Source organism: Tasmannia lanceolata, unplaced genomic scaffold (assembly GCF_043159265.1).
Source record: "Tasmannia lanceolata isolate RefF3 unplaced genomic scaffold, GAP_Taslan_0.1 ptg000037l, whole genome shotgun sequence".
Classification (NCBI taxonomy): domain Eukaryota; kingdom Viridiplantae; phylum Streptophyta; class Magnoliopsida; order Canellales; family Winteraceae; genus Tasmannia; species Tasmannia lanceolata.
Genome location: NW_027518714.1, coordinates 43,758,587 through 43,779,373, shown reverse-complemented (window position 1 = coordinate 43,779,373; position 20,787 = coordinate 43,758,587). Strand labels below are relative to the sequence as shown.

The following is a 20,787-nucleotide window of genomic DNA, read 5'->3' as shown; positions in this document are numbered from 1 at the left end:
TAGTCAGATTTAGTTATAGTCAACTCACAACGATAACTTCTCAAAGAAGTCACTTTTAAGACCAATGGTCAAAGGCTAATTTTGGGTCTTACAAGGGAACATAGGAGTGTGTATGTGAGATCAAGAATACCGTTGATCTTGCGGAACATATTAAGGCAACCCACATGGTCTTAGTCCCATATCCAATGGACATCCTGGTCCAGCTTCTTTGATGGAACCTCAAACGAGGTTTCACCCAAGCATGACAGGTCCAGAGCTTAGGATCATCCGAGTGTAAAAGTTGTTGGAGATTTTCAAAATAAAGGTGTTTTTGAAAAAGGGATATTTTGAATTTTGGAAATTGCGTGTTTTTGAAAGAAGAAGTACTTGTGGATAAATTAAAAGTTCAGTCCCGCATTGGAAAATGATAGTCTTTGAACCTGGTTCTATCAACTTCCATCCAACCAAGAGAGGCACCTACGGCAAGGGAGGAGATCATTCCCCCAACAAGCCAGTTGGTGAGAAGGAAGTCAAACTAGCCGAAAGCCAGAGAGAGAGAAAGGCAAAGGTATCCCATAAATAGAGAATTAATTCCCCAATTTATAGGACTTGATACCGTACGGAGCCACTGTCACAACGTATAGCGTACCAATAGGAAATAATCCTACCTCTCCCTGCCCCTTGTAGGGCCACCATCCCTGGAGGAGAGAAAGGGATCACGCTGGACCCCTCTGGCGTACCTCTAGGATGGCGCGGACAAGAGTTAATAAGTACCACTTACTCTTTTCACTTGTTTTAAATTCAAATGCCTTTTGCAAATTGTGGGACCAAGAGGACAATGCAACACACAATCACACACTTGCGCGACCTGGGCAATGGCCTGTAGAGAGCTAGTGGCGCACTTTGCATTTTGCATGTATGCCTCATAGCAGGGAGCGTTTGATGTGATCGGATGAGATTGCTCTCGAGTGGTTGTGATCTGGACCGTAAGATCGTGCTTAGGTGTGCTCTAATGGTTAGATTTGATCGGGTACGATCCGAGCTGCAAGATCGCATGGTAATCGTAAGTGCTCGATCAGGTGCAATATGGACGGCAAGATCACAACTAGTTGCGTACCAGCGACCTAATGCCGATCGGGAGTGATCTGGACCATGGTTGGTGACCGAACACGATTTAGCAATCAAATGACCGTTACGGGGGGTGCTTTACACTTGCCCAGAGTCCTGATCTGAGTCGATTTGGGCCATAGAATTGTGATCATGAAATTCCAAAGAGGGTGTATTTCAAACAGAAAAGACACCAGAAGGTCTATCTAAAAAGACCAAAAACTCACCACTTGCAGAGAGAGAGAGAGAGAGAGAGAGAGAAACGAAATTCCAAATGGAGACTTTCAAATTTAGAAATTTTAAACTACTTCTACATTCTATTGAAGGCTTTCCAAGCTTTCTTTGTCATTGTTTTGAAAGTTTCTCTCCAGCTTTCTATCATTCCGTAGAAACAAAAATTGGTATCTCATATACTTGCAGGTTCCAACGGTGTTTTCGAGTATGTTTCCGTTTGTGCATATGTCAACAAACTTCAATAGATATTCTACTCAGTTTCATTGGGTTTTGGATGCTAAATTATCAATTTAACAGTGGGTGAAGGCGAATATTGTCTCATGGAAAGCAACCACGGGTGATTGCACGCATCCGGAGGGAATTAGTCCCACTCTACAAAGTGGGGTAGGGACACCCTACGTCATTGAAAAAAAAAAAAAAGCAACTACCAGCCTTGAAGCAACTCACTACATTTCCATCCCCTTCACCAAAAACAGTGATTTTCTTTAAACATTTTTCATAAAAAAGAAAGGTAGACCACTTCCTGTGTGTGGGGACTCATTTTTTTTTTTGGAAGGAAGAACCCAAGTAGGTTCCACTATTTCATGTCAGGCAAGTACCATCGCTTCCAACAACCCAAAAAGTGGGGGACAGAACATTTTCACAGTGAGATAATAAAACAATTGCACAAGTCACGGAATGAAACTTAGAAGATTTGAAACTACCAAGGCATTGAAATAATCCCCCACCAATGAAGTTCATAAGTCTAAGCAGATAAAGATAATTTTTTTTCACTTTTTTGTTTAATAAAGTTAGAAAAGAAAACGACAACTTTTTAAAATATATTTTTGAGATCTTATGTGGCTATAAAGGTTTCTTATATGATGAATGCGTGATGAAAAATATGAGCAGGTAGATGATGGAAAATATGAGCGGGTAGATGTACAAGTGGGGCCTATTTATTCAACAATCCAAACCATTCATGGCAATACAATGCATCCAAGATGCGAGTGATCATTCCCCAATATTAAAACATAAATAAATAAATTTAACATAATCTAGCACAAATTTAATAAAAATAAAAATGACAACATATTGTGATAAAATGGTAAAAATGTCTATATATTTCATAGAGAAAACATTTCCTACACACTTGTGCAGGTAAGTTACCTACACACTAGCTTAAAATACAGTGGGGGCTCACATTGTTTGGGTGATCCAAACCATTCATTTGAATGGTCCTCACAGAGATAGGGTGTCCACAAAAAATCAGATCCATAGGATCATCCCAACCCTACAATTTGTGGAGGTAAAATGGACGTGTATAAACCTTCACAAATTAGTCCATTTTTTGCCTCCATAGTTTGAATGGTTAGGATGATCCTATGGATCTGAGTTTTTGTGGACACCCTATCTATGTGAGGACCATTCAAATGAATGGTTTGGATCACCCAAACAATGTGGGCCCCCACTGTATTTTAAGCTAGTGTGTAGGTAACTTACCTACACAAGTGTGTAGGAAATGTTTTCTCATATTTCATGTGTTTTTATGTCTCTGCAAGTAGGAGAAAGTGGGGGCCCACATGATTTCTAAACTCGAACCATGTTATTTTTGGGCCGGGTCGATGTTGGTCGGATAAAACCCGACCCAAGTTGCAACCTTAGGTTTACAATTACCAACAATCAAGATCTGAGTCAATTTGGAACGTAGAATAGCAATTGGGCACGGTCTAACAGTCTATAAGAAGTTGTATTTCAAGCAGAAAAGACACCATAAGGTTTATAAAAGGATAAAAAACTCACCATTTGTAGAGATATACGAAATTCCAAGTGGACTTTGAAATTTAAAAATTTCAAAGCACTTCTACATTCTCTTGAAATCTTTCTAAGCTTTCTTTACCAAATAACAGTAGATTTTCTACCAGACTTCATTGTATCTTGAGGACAAATTTACCCTTGTTGCACATCAATTTAAATGTTGGTGGAGCGACTATCATCTTAAGCAAAATGACTATAATAGCGGGCCTAGAAACAACCCATTCCATTTCGATCCTCTTCACTATTTTCAAACAAAGTGAGTTTCTTTTAACATTTTTCATAAAAAGAATGGTAGGCCATCCGGATCCTGTGGGTGTGGTGTGGGGCAATTTTGAGGCTTCTGCTCGCTCATTTTTTTTGGAAGTAAGAACCGAAGAGGGTGGCCCTATTTCATGTCAGGTATGTGCCATCGCTTCCAACAACCCAAAAAGTGGGGGACTGAACTTTTTTACATTGAAGTAATAAAACAACTGCAGAAGTCACAAATTGAAACTTAGGAGATGAAAGTACTGAAATAACCACAATGAATGAAACTACTAAGGCATTGAAATAACCCCAATGAATGAAGTCCAGAAGTCTAAGCAGATACATATTCTAGATCTTATATCGCTTTAACGGCTTCCTGATGAATGTGCAATGAAAAATATGAGGGGTAGAAGTATGACTGGGGTCTATTTATTCAATAATCCAAACCATTCATGGTAATTCAAGGCATCCAAGATGCGTGTGATCATTCTTCACTATTAAAACATAAATAAATAGATTTAAGGTAGATTTAACATAATCTACTACAAATTTGATAAAATAAAAGTAATAATATATTGCTATCTATAAAATGGTAAGAAAGTCTATATACTGAGAAGAGTTTTTCTGTTTGCACATAGGTGCACGTACTTCAAAAAGTATAGTGAGGCAGGGCTACATGGTTCGAAGATCCAAACCATTCATTTTTTGGATCATGAGTTAGATAGACTACTGAACTCAACTCAACTCAACTCAACTCAACTCAAGCCTTTGTCCCAAACTAGTTGGGGTTGGCTAAATGAATCCTTTAGATTTTTTTTTTGAAATGAATCCTATAAGTTAGAATACTGTTCCTTGAAAATCATCTCCATAGGATGATCCTAACCCTCCGATCTGCAGAAACACAACACATTGTAGAAACCTCTATGAGTATGAGTAGGACCGTTAGGATCATCATCAAAAGATGAATTTCCGAACACGACCTATCTAAGTCGAGTCCCAACAAATGAATGGTTTAGATCATAGAGCCATGTGGGCCCTACTGTATTTTTTCTTTTAGAATACTTGCCCCTACATTGGGTCACCATGTGACATTTTGTTCTGATAAGAGTTATATGGCGAGATACCGAGATAAAATGGACTATGCTTTGTTGGGAATGATTGTTCATCTCAGCTTCTGAATCTCATAGCCCCCACCACCCTTCCATAATTCTCAACCCTCACTGGAGTAAAAAGTAAAAAAATAATGAAGCAAGAAATAAAGAAGTTGAAAGATTGAGAGCATCTGTCCAAAGCAGTTTTCTTTATGTGTGGGTTGTCCCCATGTTGAGGGCCAACTTCCATGTGCACTTAATTGTTTCTGGCTCCTACACTCTTTAATTATATCTGCATCCTATCTTCTTGGCTCCTCTATGTTTTCTTCTACTTTTCTATTATTATTGTTTCTATCTCACATCATATAACAAAGAGCAACACTCTTCCCATTGATAAGAGTGAGGTGGGTTTGTTACAACATTGAACAAGATTTCTAGATCTATAGAGCATTGCTTTATGGTCTTGCTACAGAGAGGAATGGCTCTCCTTTATTTCATTGCAATAGTCCCATCCAAAAAGATACAAAATTTTGGGTGACTTTTCAGGATTTGCTCACTTCCCAATGCTAATGCTTTCTTAGCTCTGTTTGTGAGATTGCTGGGGCCTTTGTATTTTGTATGGCCAGGGGACAAGTGGGTTATTATTCTCTGACGGGTATTTGTTAGTTTTCATCCCTTTGGTTGATTTTGAGATGGGTGTTTGTGGTGGGGGTGTTGGGAAAGTAGAAATGGAAGCAGAGTATGTCCTTTCCCTTTCTTGGATTTCTTGGTTAAAAAGGCTTCAATGTCTTTTGCTTGTTCCATTACTGTGTAGATACTAGATAGATGGTAGGGTTTTTCTTGTTCTAGAAATGGAATCTGGGAATGGGTTTTACTCTACTGATGAGTTCCAATTGGATCCCAAGTGGTTAATTGATCCTAAGCTTCTCTTCGTCGGGCCGAGAATTGGAGAGGGAGCTCATGCCAAAGTCTATGAGGGAAAGTAAGTCTGAAATATTCCTCTTTTTCTATAGTTTTGGTAGTCTGATCTAGTTTATCTTTTTTTGTACTTTAAATTATCTGGAAATTTAATTTAAGTCTAACAATTAAGTAGTAGTTTTTTGTGGATTATAGAAATGCAAGGTCTGATTGTGCTCACAGATTTTTTACTGGATGCTTTTCAGATACAAAAACCAGGATGTTGCTGTTAAAATTGTTCATAGGGGAGACACCCCTGAGGAGGTCGCTAAGAGAGAGGGTCGGTTCGAGAGGGAGGTTGCAATGTTGTCTAGAGTTCAACACAAGAACTTGGTGAAGGTTGGTTTTCAGATCTTTGCAAATATAGCTGGAGTTTAACTGAATGTAGGGACAATGAGAATTAGTATATAGAGTTAGTGCCTTGCATCTCTAACTATATTGGTAAAGAACTATGCGAGAAATTCGTAACTGGAAACGATTTTTAGTGACCAGTATGTTTTTATTATTGGAATAAAATGTCCTCCCCCTCCACCGCCCACACCTCCCCTCCCTCCCCCCCCCCCCCCCCCCCCCCCCCCCACACACACACACACACACCCACACCCCATTTAGATGTACGGAGCCTTACCCCTGCTTTGCAGAGAGGCTGTTTCCGTGACTCAAACCCATGACCATCACGTCACAATGGAGCAACCTTACCGTTGCGCCAAGCCTCACCCTCTATTTAAGGACTTTATGCAAAATTGGTAACTAGTTAAGGATTCCGGTTAGATGATCTATTCATATTAGATGATGTAATGGGTTGTTTCGTGGTTAGGGATGTTCACACTGGTACCTTATTTCCATATGTGACAGACATCTAACGAAAATATATTGTACTGACAGTTTATCGGGGCTTGTAAGGAGCCTGTCATGGTGGTAGTGACCGAGCTTTTATTGGGTGGGTCATTGCGGAAATACATGCTGAATATAAGACCGAGGTGCCTGGACATGAGTGTGGCTGTTGGTTTTGCACTTGACATTGCTCGAGCCATGGAATGCTTACACTCTCATGGGATCATCCATCGCGATCTGAAACCTGGTAATTTTTCTAATGATGCCCATTTATTAATTATGAAAGGGTCCATCAGAGGGCTTGTGCCTACTAGTATTATTTAGAAACAAATATGTGTGACATCACTGTATGCAAATTGTCTAATATATATTTTTCATGTTATAATTATGTACAAGATACTCAGATACTTCAATATTTATCCATTCATTTATGGAACATCGTATCCTTTCTCTGTTGCTTATATGTCATGAGAAAGAAATTCCTTTGTAGAAGTGAATAAAATCAGTTGTATTGGACTGGCATCTTTGGTGTTGGTCTGTAAGGTCAAAAGTCAAGACGGCAACTTGTTAGGTGCATAGAGATAATTATTTTTGCTTCTACTTATTTTCAAAGTATAGATAGGTCTATTTTTGTGCGAGTGGCATGTTTTTTCTATCCCAAAACAGTCTTTATTTTTCATCTTGAACTTTTCCACAATGCAGTGACATACATGAGGTTTCGCCTTGCTTTCATCCATGTTATCATTTATTGACCATGCAATACCAGACAGACTAACTTGAAGCATTTAGAAATACTGTAACACTTCAAGTGTCTCACTATAGGTTTGGTGTAACAACATTATCCCTTTGGTATGTAGGGCACCTCTGTACATTGCATATCTTGATTTCTTTTGTTGCTAAGGGAACTTAATGCTTTTACAGATCTAGGATCTGACTTAAGCTATTTATTGACTTAGGAAGTGTACAGTTCCGCAAACATATAAATGGTAATAAATAGATAAAGACAGTCATAAGAACAGAGTGATGGTAGAGATAAAATTTAACCCTAGTTGAGCAACTTTCTAGTTCTCAATAAAATTCATGGAGATAGGAATCAGACCTTCCAAAACTGTTGCTTAAAAACATCCCAGTCCTTCATAGTTCCGATGCTTATCCTTTTCATGTTTGTCACAAAATTTCAGGCAGTAGGCCTTGCCCCACATATTTGAATCACAGTTGCACTCCAGTGTCTCCTATTTAGCATAATGATTTAGGCATGATAACAATACCATAGCATGCTCGGTTTGTCAAGACATTGCTATAAATGGGCTTCACCAAAGTCTTTGAGAATCAACAGGTGCAGCAGTTGGTATTTGTCCTCCCACGGAAGAATAAGTGGTGCTCAAAGTGAACTACTCTTTCTTTGGGTAATAACACATAGGGCTTATAACTAGTCTTAACTCTGGGAGGTAGGGAGAGGACGAAAAAGTCAACATAAGAAATATTACGAGGGGAATGGAAACTGATAGAATCAGTGTTACAAGAGAAGGGATAGTGACCCTAGTCAACAGCGATTTCTCAAAGTTGCATTCTTAGCCAATGAATCCATATTTGACACAATCTCTTTTCCTAATCAAGCAGAACTTTTTTGTAGAAAATGCTAAGTTATCTACATAGAAATGATACCAGTTTATTACAAAATAGGCATATAATGCCATATTTTTGAAGTATGATGAACTCTCAAGTAACTAATTTCATGACTATGTTACTTGCTTCTCTAATGTATGTGGGAGATTCTAAATTTCTAACAATACTGGTAGAGGACTATATTTGCTCAATATATAGATACATTAGAAAAGAAAGTGCTGATTTGAAGAGATAAGACCCTTTAACTTCTTTTTTTAAGTTTGTTTAGTTCATTAAATTCTCAATTCATAATGTTCCCTTCAAAGTCTAGTAGCATTATTGTTCATGAGTTAATGTTCCTCGGTCTTCATTGAATTCATGTGGCACGCCAGCTTGATAAATGGGTATACCACTATGCTTGCCTTGTGGAAAAGACACCAGCAAAGTCTGCTGTGTGGGATTCCTTGAACAATTGCCATTGGAATCGAATTTCAACCGTCTGGTAAGGGGAGCAACTAGGTGACCTTGCTATAGCTAGTATTGATAAGTGTGGAAGATTCCCCTCCAGTCTATTAGTTAATGCCCTTTCAATACCTTGTTATGATGATTCTTATACCAATCCGAGATCTGTTGGGATGTGTAATCACTTACGTATTCCTTTCACTCTAGATTCTCCACAACGCCGTGGAAAATAAAATGTCTCATTAGTATTTGTGCATTGAGCTTCAATTAGTTGATAGTTGATACTGCCTTTCCAAAAGTCAATAGAAGTGTTAACAACTGTTATATTGATAAGAAACACGAAATTGTCCAAAGAAGAATGGCTTCTATGCTTTGATTGAGGACATCATAAGATGGATACGTTAAGGACCGAACACCCCCCCCCCCCCCCCCCCCCACACACACACAGCCAGCCAGCCACACCCACCACCACACCAAACCAAAAAAAGAAGGAAAAGGCTATTGATTCTTGCACTACCATGTTTTACTACTTGCACAAACACAGCTTGTCCTTTCTTTTTTAATTGGCTTCTGAGAGTTTTTTGGAACTGTAATAACTAATAACCTTTGATGGCTGTTTAAAAAATAAAGACAAGCTGAGTTTGTGCAATTATTAGAACATGGTAGTGCCAACATCACTAGCCAAAAAAAAAAACTCATTGGAGCAATGTTCCCTTTTACTAACTGGTCACCTACGACACAAATTCTTGTGCTTGATATAGATTACCCTGGTTCCAAATATTAGAGCGTGACTGCTAGGATCCTGATCCTGGAATCTTATTATAGAAGCATTTAATTGAAAAGCATCATTTATATTCTGTTAAAAAATGTTGGTTTCTGGTCTAGAACATAGGTATGAATAAGCCAACACTTCGAAACAGACCTCTACACCTTGGGGTTCAAACTGTTTGATCCCTATAGAAGCCGGAAAGTCACCCGAAAGAATCTTGCCCTCACAAAAGGGGGTTTGGATCCTAAATATTAGATAATGAGCGTTCCTTGTAAAAGGCTTTAAGGTTTGGATCCTAAATAGTAGATAATGAAATCAACGTTCCTTATAAAAGGCTTTAGTAAACAATTGTCAGCACTCGAACGTAAGATTGAAATCCTACCTATTACTTGTTGTGGGGTGAAAACTCAAAAATGCCTCCAGCACTTTATCAGATAGACCTGCCTTGCATGTTGAGATCCTGCTCTTTTGATCCCAAGTTATCAAGGTAATCACTGTCATTGTTCTTTGGGATTCATAGCTCTTGTAAAGCTGAATGGATTGTGGGAAAGCATTGAGCTAGCCCTATGCGATGTGTCCATCGACCCATCCAAATTAGAAACCTTTGTCCATATGGGATCCTCAACCATAAGCTGGGTTAGACATATGAAAGGCGCACTAAACTATTCCAAATTACTGAAGCAATACTTCTTCAGCCAATAACATAAGCTTTGCTTCTCATATCTAGCTCAGAGCATTTCAATCTAGAATTCTGAATTAGCATAAAGATCCTTTACTATCACTTCCCTAGGTTGACAATTTGTGTCATTGAGGTTTCTAGATGCTTCGAGTGTGGTGAGGAAGGACTCAAATCTACAGATTGTAGAAAACCTAACATCAGAGAAGGAAAATAATTGCTTACTGAAGGAGGCGACGAAGACAATGATCAGTTAGTTGATGGATAAGATACAAATGGCAATGAAGAGTTTGATTATGAAATTGAAGATGCCATGCACAAGAGTTTGATCACACACTGGTATGAAGATGCTAGGGATTGGCTTTTTAACAATGTATTTCATGCCACTTGCACTAATGGAGGATGGGTTTGGAAGATAATCATTGATAGTGGCACTTGCGAAATATTATATCACGAGAGGCAGTCACTAAACTGGATCTGAAGGCTGTAAAACATCTACAACCATGTAAGCTTTCTTGGCTGAAGAAAGGCAGTGTGGTACATGTTACTTAGCATTTTTGGTTATCTGTTAGCAATAGTTATTTTGATAAAGCTTGGTGTGATGTTGTGAATATTTATGCATGCCATATCTTATTTGGATGACCTTGGTAGTTTGACAACAAGGTCATCGATGATGGATGGAAAAATACCTATACATACCGTCAATAAGGACCATGAGAAAATGATTTTAGCCACATCCGAAGAGGACATTGCACATATGACTAAAAATGCATAGGGTGTGAATTTATTCTATTGCTAATTTTGGAAGAAGTGGAGGAGAGTGATATAATGTATGCCTTGGTTTCTAAGGGTAATCTCAAGGAGCTAACTCTCCGGATGCAGTCCAGCCCATTTTGGAAGAGTTTAGTAATGTAATGCCACAAAATTTAGCTCCTGGATTACCTTGTACGAGGAATATCCACTACAACATTGATTTGATACCAGGAGCTAGCTTGCCCAATAAATTCCACTACCCTATGAGTCCTAAAAAGCATGAGGAGCTAAGTATATTGTGGTTGATTGTTCCTTCCCTATTTCTATGGGAGATTTGGAAAGACAAAAAAAAGGGAATTGGGTAATCTCATTTATAGTTTTCGTAAAGCTTTGGAAAAGATCGGGATGGATTTTATTGCTTCTCAACCTGATCAAGCTCAACTTTGTTGGTAGCTCTATGGTAAACTCAGCACTTGCAAAGTTGATGGCATTTATAGGAATGAGAAGTGGAAGTCTTGAATGTTTTCCTGGTTGCGTATCAAGGACTGGAATGAAGCGAAGGTGAACACTCTTCTTTGTGTATGCTGTCTTGTTGGACAAATTCAAATAATTTAAATAGAAAAGTCAAAGATGCTTTTGGTTTGTGTTTAAAATTTGGAGGGAAGATTCAATTTAAAGTTCTCCCCCTCCTTCTTTCAAAAACTAGAATCAATTGCATGAATGGGGACTTGAACCCAAGACCTTGATATGTGTGTGAACATTGTGCTCTCTAAACCAAGGTAAAACAAATAGTCCCACATAGGAGCTTGAGAGAATTTTTCTCATCCATATAAGATGGAGAGTTGGAGAAAGGCTTGAGCCTTCAAGGGGCTTTAGAATTTGTTGGGTCTTGGGCTTTTAGAAGAGCACAAGCCCATGTGTAAAAAACACGCGCCTCGCCTCGCCGAGCCGAGCCGTGGCCGTGGTCCGAGGTCCAGGTCCGGGTTTGGGTTTGGGTTTAAATGAAAAGGTTATTTTATTGCAAAAAACCGTTTTAATTTTTACCCTTTGGTTTTGATATGGACCTTAATTGCAAAGAACCGTTTAAAATCTCAACGGTCACAAAAATGACTGTTGGGAGAAAAAACGTTACTGGCCTTTAAGGGTGTGTTTTAATGGTGGCTCTCCCCAACAGACACTTTCTGGTCTATAAAAGGGGACGAGACAGATTGTTTTGAACACAGAAAATTACACAGACGTTTTTGCACATTCTGAAATTTATAACTCAAGGCTTTCTGTTCTGTTCTTCTTCCTCCTTCGTTCCGTTCATTCTGAGCACAGTTCCGTTGGTGATTCTGGGTGGACCAGTCAGCCAGTGCACGTGGACTGGGGCCAATTTCGGTTGTTTTATCTTGGAACGTCGGTTCGCAAATCCCGGTTGCACCGGTAGGGTGCGGATACGATTCTTAAGGAGAGTGACCAGTGGCACGACTCAGCCTTATTCTTTTCAATCCGATTTCCAGTGGGTTTTTTCAATCAAACAGATAAGTTCTATTTTTTTTTTGATTTCCAAACAGAAAGAGTTTTTTCATTTCAAATTGCAGATTTTTTGGGTTCGAATAAACCATAGATCAGATCCATATTCTAAATATATTATTTTCCAACATGTCTTTATAAGTGATATAGGTGGCATGCTATTAGTTGAGGGGGATTCTACAATGTTTGCTATGTAGTCTTTCTGACATCGTAGACAAGATCTTAGATATACATAGCGGCCTGTTATTTCTTTTCGGAATGTTTTGGGAGAAGCAAATGAGGGGCTGAGTCCTTATCTAGAAAGGTTCTAGATAGGGATGTTTGGAGTCTGGGCAGTTTATACCCTTCCATAATTCTTATGTTCAATAAAGTTTTTATTTATTATTAAAAAATAAAAAGGACTTTGTTGTGTTGGTTTGACGGAGGGGAAGCTTTGCCCTTTTTGTTCCTATCTCATTTTATTGAGTTTCGTTTTCCATCAATAATGAGATAATGAAATGTAATTAACGTTGCAGTGTAATAAACTCACCCAAAACTATTCTCCCTAACTCTTTGAACCCGAGGATTAGAACAATTTTATCACATACTACTTTGAGGGAACTTGCTACCGAAACCTTGTCCCTTGTTATGCAATATGCAGAGTTTGAGAATCCAACAGCCTCAAGTGCTTCTTGTGTCACAAAAGAAAAGACCACAAAGTTTCCTTTTTTTTGATGGGTAAGCTAGACCACAAAGTTTCCTATTCTACCTTAGGACAATGGAGATGATAGACACTGAGTTCCGTCATGAACTTGACCACTTAACTCTGCATCCTCGTTCTCTGAAATGGGATGTATTATTACTTTTTTAGCCATTCAAAACTTAGACTAGAAGCTTACACACCTAAACACCGGCTCCCAACACCACCACTTCTTACAAGTCGGATTTACCCTTTGCAAACCTCAATTTGGAACCACGAGTCCATGATCTAGGAGCAGACTTGTGTAATGAGCATACTCCCACCATTCTGAGGAGCATGCTCCCTCCGTATCAGGAACATAATCCCGCTCCTTAATGGAAAATGGCCCTTCCATATAGTATGAACTAGTGGACCATCCGTGCGATGAACGGGTGGTGCACTTGATACCTCCATTTTGTTAAGGGAAAAACTATATTTTTGTGATATCGAATTAAGAATAAAGAAAACCCTCTTAAATTAACATAAGAGATTTAGAATACCCATGAAAAAAGAAATTAACTAAAAGATCTAGAATGCCCACGAAAGAAAACGAAGTAAAAATGTGCGATTAAAATCTTTGTCTAAAAACCAATATAAAAGAAGCTATAAAGAAATAAAAACCAATATAAAAGAGGCTATAACTGTAGACATGATCAGTGGATTGAAAACAGGATTCTCAGGAAAAAAAATATAGTGGGCCCGCCTTTTGGATGATCCAAGCCATTCATTTGTTAGATAGGACAGATGAAATGGTGGTTCCCTTCATTCTTCACCGCAGGTGTGATTAGTGGATCAAAAACATAATCCTCGGACAAAAAAAAAAGTAGAATCCACCCCCCCCTATTTGGATAATTAGATGATCCAAGCCATTCATTTGTTAGATAGGTCGAAGCTAAAAATCTATGAAGGGATGATCACAGCCCTTTCATTCGTGGCAACCCCTAAAATCTCCACCGTACATGTGCTTCTAAATATTTTAATTTGTGGTGGTCCCGTTCAATCTCGATCGTCGATGTGCTTCTATGAGTAATGAGATGTGACTTGGTGACCATCGCGATGGGATTCAAAGTGAAAGGGGCAACAGTTACGCCCCATGTTTAATCTTGATTCGTTGATCATATAAGATGAGGACAAGTGCATCGATCGGATGATTTAGATTGTTAGATTGATCGACATACACTTTAATTCATACACTTTAATTCACCCAATGGTGTGGCTCAATTGTAAAAAGCTCCTTACTTTTGCAAGACAACAGAAATGGTGAGCCCCTTCAATCTCCAGTGTAGGTGTGATTAGTGGTTCAACACAGAATGCTTAGAAAAAGGTAGAGTGTTGACATCCTATTTGGATGATCTAAGACATTCATTTGTTAGCAAAATTGTTTGGTTGAAATTTGCTCTATTTGGACCCATGTTTAATCTTGATTGGTTGATCATATAAAATGATTTGGATCGTTTGATCGATCGATCGGTATACACTGTAATTCACCCAATGGTGTGGCTCAACCGTAAAAAGCTCCTTTTGCAAGACAACTGAAATCGTGAACCCCTTCAATTTCCACCGTAGGTGTGATTAGTGGTTCAACACAGAATGCTTAGAAAAAGGTAGAGTGGGGACCACCTATTTGGATGATCTAAGACATTCATTTGTTAGCAAAATCGTTGTTGAAATTTCCTCTAGGGCAGTGATATTTTCCCTTCCTCTGATGGATACCCCTCCCCTTGCTTTTGGAGTTAACGGTTGCTCCTCCACCCCTTAATATATCCTAACGATGTATGTTTTTTTTTTTTTTGGGGGGGGGGGGGGGGGGGGGGGCGGGGGGTGGAATATCGCTGCCCTATTAAAATGGTATTAAGATAGGGAAGGTATATCTTAAGTGATTTAGCAAAATCGTGAAAGAGATGTAGAATAAGAATTGCCTATTAAATTCGTTTTTAAGGAGAGAGAGAGAGAGGAGAGATTTTAGGAGAGAAAAGAGAGGAGAGAGATTTTAGGGAGATCTAATGACTGATTACATAAAAAAAATCATGTTCATCATGATCCAATTGCACTCGTCATATCCTGGCCGTTCGATCATCAGATTGGAACAGGATCATTACTCATCTTTTTTTCTAGGAAATGACATTCATCGCCTTTTCTTCTCCAGGCCATGCCTTGTAGAGTATAATTCGGAATAAACATCCCACATGTAAGATTACGAACTGCAAAAATCAAAGGTCTAGTTAAGTTTGGCAACCATTCATGGAAGGGATATTGCGTTGATTTGGTGAATAGAATAAAGAAGAAAAGAAATCGAAGAATCGTGTTTGGCAAAGCTGAACTAGAAATAAGAAGGTAGGCGATAAATTAGGGAAGGTAGGCGATAAATCGAAAATCTCAAAATATCAAAGGAATTTGTAAAAAAGTTGGAGAGAGGAAATTGGAAATAATCTGGAAATTGTAGTTTTTATGCATGTTTTCCCTAAGAGAAAGTAGGAAACAGTCCCCAAATTTTAGTTTTTGTGTTTTTGAATGCCTGTTAAGGGCCTATTGTTTTAGCAGTGGAATAGCCCGTGTAGTGTCCCAACATGTGCGTATGCTAGGGCAAGCCTTTAACCGTGCAAGGCTCTCAAGGCCCTACACGTCAACATCTCTTGATTTTACAGAGACCAACTCTGAACCCGCTCTCGTGATCAGCCTGCATCACGAGTACATTGAACATCAGGCCTTGGAGCCCAATGCAAAGTCCATCGAATACGAGGCATGACAATGCCACACACAAATCCGTCAAGCACAAGGGCTTGGTCATCCAAGGAGCAAGATGTCTCATGGACTGATCCGCAAGTCGTACACCTCGCGAGGGCAATCGAGGTCGCCCCGGCACGAACTCATGGAAGACCTAGAGATTGGCCTACCCACAAGACGTACAGCGGTGGAGAAGGCAAATAGTATAGCTAGCCCCCTACACCGGTCCGTGTACGCAATGCATGTGGGAACCCAACCCAACATGCACTGTCTTTAGCCCCCATCCTCAACCAAAGAAACTGGAGCATCACTAAGGATAATTCACAGTCCGCACCCAAAGCTTCCTTAGGGAAAGCACATGAGCTGTAGTATGATTTCTTGTTGTGTGCCTCACATGTGCACAAGCAAGTCCTCTTGCAGCCCACAAGCAAACCACCAAGGTTTCGGCCTACACCTGCTAGGCCTATCGGGGCCAACTTCTCCTATAGAGTTTGGTCAACTCTCAATCATTCTCGACTCTCAACCAATGCAAACTGACCATTCCTCTGCTCTGCTCTGGTCATGTTACTGCTCTAGGATTATAAGCATAATTTTATCATCGACTTATCAATGTACCAAATTTTCTTAATTTTAAGCTTGCCTATTTCTTATATGTACCTTCTTTTAACCAAGAAATGATGAACCCTCCCTCATGTGTAATAGAGTAGAGAAAGATTGGTCGTTCACTCATGAAAGCAATGTTGAATAGGTTACCAAACTCATTGGCATTATCACTTTTATTACTTTTCATTGGTTTTTGTTAACCATTGTACTTTTTGCATTCCAAGCAAAGATGAAATTGTGAATCCTAGAAAACCATAGAGGAACTTCCCTAATTTTATGGCCATTGTTGGTGAATTGTCGAGTTGCCTTTATACTCGTGACATACTATGATTAGCTCAGTGTTGGAATGCATAGAAATTAGCTCTAGTGGATGATGCTTTATGTTTTGGATCTGAGGCTTTGGACTTTTATTCTAACTTACCTATTAGAAGAAGAAGAAGAGAAACACCTATGATTTGACACGAGTGTTGTATGTCGACACGGACACGGAGTGTCAAGACACGACAACCCCCTAGAAACGGGGACACTAAAGTATGTTTATCTATTATTTGTGGACACAATAGGATGCAATGAATATAATATTGGAATAAGATTTTGTTTAAAGTTTTAGGGGTCGTTTGGATAAGCCAATTTTAGAATCTTGGATTTCCTCAAAATCATGGATGGGAGACGAGAGAAGGAGACTGTCCATTTCGGTTCTCTTTAGAATCCTGGATTTTAGGTAAGAAATCCAGGTTTTAGAAATCTGTCTCGCATCTAAAGATTTCTAAAACTAGAAACATTGGATGATCTCCTACTCTTGCTGACGGAAAGAAGCGAGAGAAATCAGAAAACGGCATTCTCCTTCTCTTGCCTCCCATCCAGGATTTTGAGGAAATCCTAGATTCTAAAATCCGCATATCCAAACGGCCAGTGGAGAGGATATAACAACGGATATTAGTTAAAGAAGAGCTAAAAGAAGTCTATATTAAAAATAGAGTTAATAGTAAGCACATATAGCATAACATTTAATGATAAAACAAAATGTCACACTTGACATGGTACAAAAACCTAGAATATGATGGACCTGGGATTCTATGGGCAATACTCAGCAAACCTTCCATCATTTCCCGGTGTGTGTATTCTCCTATAACAGCGGACCAATTATGTGGGTGTATTTTTCCGCTGAGGAAAGTCTACTTCTTTTGGAGGTTAAGTGGTTATTTGGGAACTTTTGTTGAGCATATATGCATGAATATTTTCCCCTCTTATGGAAGAAAAGGCATTTGTATGCCCACTTTTAGCACTGTTTCTGCATTCTTGTTATCTAAATTGGGGCATTCCGGAACTGAGTTGCATATACTGTTCCTTATGACACATCTTTACCTATATCTGGTAAATCTGGTGAGACAGTTTACAGTGGACTGATGGAGTTCTCTTGTCGCCCATCCAGGATTTTGAGGAAATCCTAGATTCTAAAATCCGCGTATCCAAACGGCCAGGGGAGGGGATATAACAACAGATATTAGTTAAACAATAGCTAAAAGAAGTCTATAGTAAAAAAGGAGTTAATAATAAGCGCAGATAGCATAATATTTAATGATAAAACAAAATGTCACACTTGACATGGTACAAAAACCTAGAATATGATGGACCTGGGATTCTATGGGCAATACTCAGCAAAACCTTCCATCGTTTCCCGGTGTGCGTATTCTCTTGTAACAGCGTACCAATTATGTTGGGGTATTTTTCGGCCAAGGAAAGTCTACTTCTTTTGGAGGTTAAGTGGTTATTTGGGAACTTATGTTGAGCATATATGCATGAATATTTTCCCCTCTTATGGAAGAGAAGGCATTTGTATGCCCACTTTTAGCACTATTTCTGCACTCTTGTTATCTCAATTGGGGCATTCCGGAACTGAGTTGCGTGTACTGTTCCTTATAAAATATCTTTACCCATATCTGGTAAATCTGGTGAGACAGTTTACAGTGGGTCAGTGGACTGATGGAGTTTGATATCAATATGCTGTTTGGTCATTAAATACCTTTTTATGTTCTCAACAGTTATTGTAGAAAGATTGTGCTCTCATTGGGATCCCCATGTGGCCATGTGACTGTCATGGGACCTTCCAGCCACCCATGAATTGGCATTTTTCACATACTCGTGCGGGAGTACCGTAGCAGTGTTCTAAGTTACATTTATATGTCTTGAGTTTTCTTTTATTTTTTATTGTTTTAACACATCTTCTAAGGATTTTTCCAAGTTAAACTGGCAGACACCAATTGATTCTGTTTCCTATATCGAGAAGTTTTCTCAGGATCCCACATATTGCATCTTTCCTCAATATTCACAGGCCTGGCGAGTTTAGTCAATGTAAATGTTCCAGTAGTACAGTAAATTCCTTTCCCCATTTGTTTTGGTCAATGAAGTAATATACGTTAATCAATTGTCACTGCTAGATACCTTTGAGTTAGGCACGCATATGGTTCATATCAGACAGTTCTCATTTCTGATCAGTTGATGCCTTCTGAACTAGACTTCTGTTCCAAAACATTTCCGGTGCAGCTGGGAGGGGAAAGCAGTTGGGCTGCTTCATCATTAAAATAAGTAATTAGTTCCTAGTAAACCAGTTCTATTTATGGTAAATCTTCTTTACTACTACGTCTTTTTATTCACATCATTACTCAATATGTAATATGTCGGTAGAGATTTAAAAGTAGAGTAACTGTTATACTTCTAATCTGCCTTAGTCAATCTTAATGAGCTCATTTTGCAACATTATTCTTATTTTCATTAATCTCAATATAAATTCCTCAGCAAGAAAGACCCTCTTTCATTACTTGCTCAAACTCTGTTGCTGTTTCAACACAGGAATAAAGTTCTGATTAAGTGGTTATTTTTCCAGAGAACTTGTTGTTGACTGCAGACCAGAAGACAGTAAAACTTGTAGACTTTGGTTTAGCAAGGGAAGAGACGTTAACAGAGATGATGACCGCTGAAACAGGGACATACCGTTGGATGGCTCCAGAGGTGCTATCTTGTTCCGTGCATATTTCATTTATTTTTCCTGATCTCTTTTTCTAAGTGAAAATTCACCGTCGCCTTCATCTTTATGCAGCTATACAGCACTGTCACGTTAAGGCATGGGGAGAAAAAGCATTACAATCACAAGGTGGATGCTTACAGTTTTGCGATAGTGTTATGGGAGCTCTTACACAATCGACTACCATTTGAAGGCATGTCAAACCTGCAAGCAGCATATGCAGCTGCTTTTAAAGTAATCTCCTCTCAATGCTTAGTTAAATTCCATGGGATTTGGGCTAACTGTGATCAAGGTTTTAAATGTCGGTTTTGGCCACCATCAAAACCGAAAATTTTCAGTCTTGGCCGGAGTCATGTAAAATTTGGTAAAAAAAATTTGGTGGAAATCTTAAAATTTTGGTGGAAATATTGTAAATGTCGACAAAAATTTGCCGAATTCCTATACAAAACAGATTCTATCTACTTTCGGTTTCGGTCAACCGAAACTGAAATATTTCGGCCGAAATTTCGGATTTTGGCCGAAATTTAAAACTATGACTGTGATCTAACTGGAGGTATATTTTCTGTTCAGAATGTCAGACCCAGTGCAGAAAACCTCCCAGACGATTTGGCTTTAATTTTAACTTCATGCTGGAAGGAAGATCCGAATTCCAGACCCAATTTCAGTCAGATAGTGCAGATGCTCCAAGATTATTTATCTGCCCTTTCACCCCCAGAGCCCATGATCCCTTCACGTGTATTTGCGTCTGAAAATGCAGTTTTGCCACCGGAATCTCCAGGTACGAGCTCGCTGATGGCCATACGAGATGACTTGGGTGAAACCCCAGAAACAAAGATAGCAAACAAAACAAGGGGATTCTTCTTCTGCTTCAACCATTGCTACTGATCTCTTACTATAGTGGAAATATGACAATCCTTCTTGAGAAGAATCCCCATTCCCCTAATAATCATTGTAAGGAAAGCTCAATTGGATTACATCCTAAACTTGCAAGTTTTACCATTTCTATAAATGCTATTAGTCGTTATGCTGAAACTGTTCAATCCACATGGAGATTGACTAACCACCTTCTTGCCATCCTTTGTCCGACAGTTGCTGTAATTCTCGCACGTCAATGACTGGTAATATAGGTACAAGGATGTTTATAAATGTTATTTGTTGCTATTTAAAACCTGCCGAAGCCTCGCGAGACTTTGAATTACCAAATTTTGGGCATGCCCTTGTCTGATAGTTCCTGTTATTCTCACATTTATGACGCACTGTTGCTTTCAATCTCTCTCTTCATCAAATGCGTGGAAAATACGGATTCTCCAAAAACGGCTGGAAATCTTCCCCAAATAAATCTCCTAAGTTTTAGGCTTTTAAATATTTTATTTGAGTCCTTTAAAGTTGTGTTTGTTATATGGAATCGTGGCTGTTCTTACTTTTCTTGATCTTTCTCTTTGTTAATTATCTTTTGGGTCCTGCTATTAGTAAGTGTAAAACGTGGGATGTGTCTATTTATATGGCATCTTTATCATTAATGAGGGGAAGAGAATTTACAGCAAAGTAGAGACTGTTTCTAGGAGAGTAATGACTCCTCTCGAACTGGGCCGTTAGGAGGTCCTGGTTGCCTCGAATCAACCATCCTTTTCTCTATTCTTTCTTTTCATTTTGTTTATTTGTTTTACGGCTGATTAGGCACGTAACAAGTGGTAT

General features: G+C 38.9%; 1 protein-coding gene across 2 annotated transcripts; it reads left to right on the top strand.

Annotated features, from left to right (window-relative positions):
* The first annotated feature begins 4,713 nt into the window (after window positions 1–4,713).
* Window positions 4,714–20,514, top strand: LOC143862195 (serine/threonine-protein kinase STY13-like). 2 transcript variants are annotated; one of them, XM_077373206.1, is made up of 6 exons: window positions 4,714–5,436; window positions 5,618–5,750; window positions 6,297–6,492; window positions 18,955–19,079; window positions 19,168–19,285; window positions 19,663–19,975. In XM_077373206.1, exons 1-6 carry the CDS (start codon window positions 5,306–5,308, stop codon window positions 19,839–19,841), a joined length of 882 nt encoding a protein of 293 aa, XP_077229321.1. In that variant the 5' UTR covers window positions 4,714–5,305; the 3' UTR covers window positions 19,842–19,975. The 2 variants fall into 2 exon arrangements, with proteins under 2 accessions (XP_077229321.1, XP_077229320.1); XM_077373205.1 differs by having other exon boundaries at window positions 4,718–5,436; window positions 19,168–19,326; window positions 19,663–20,514.
* Window positions 20,515–20,787: the final 273 nt, after the last annotated feature.

Excerpts from the sequence above, each read along its gene's own strand:
- LOC143862195 (XM_077373205.1), top strand. The coding sequence starts at position 5,306 with ATGGAATCTGGGAATGGGTTTTACTCTACTGATGAGTTCCAATTGGAT. Across the intron at positions 5,437-5,617 it reads GCCAAAGTCTATGAGGGAAA|ATACAAAAACCAGGATGTTG; the intron begins GTAAGTCTGAAA and ends GATGCTTTTCAG. Across the intron at positions 19,080-19,167 it reads ACCGTTGGATGGCTCCAGAG|CTATACAGCACTGTCACGTT; the intron begins GTGCTATCTTGT and ends ATCTTTATGCAG.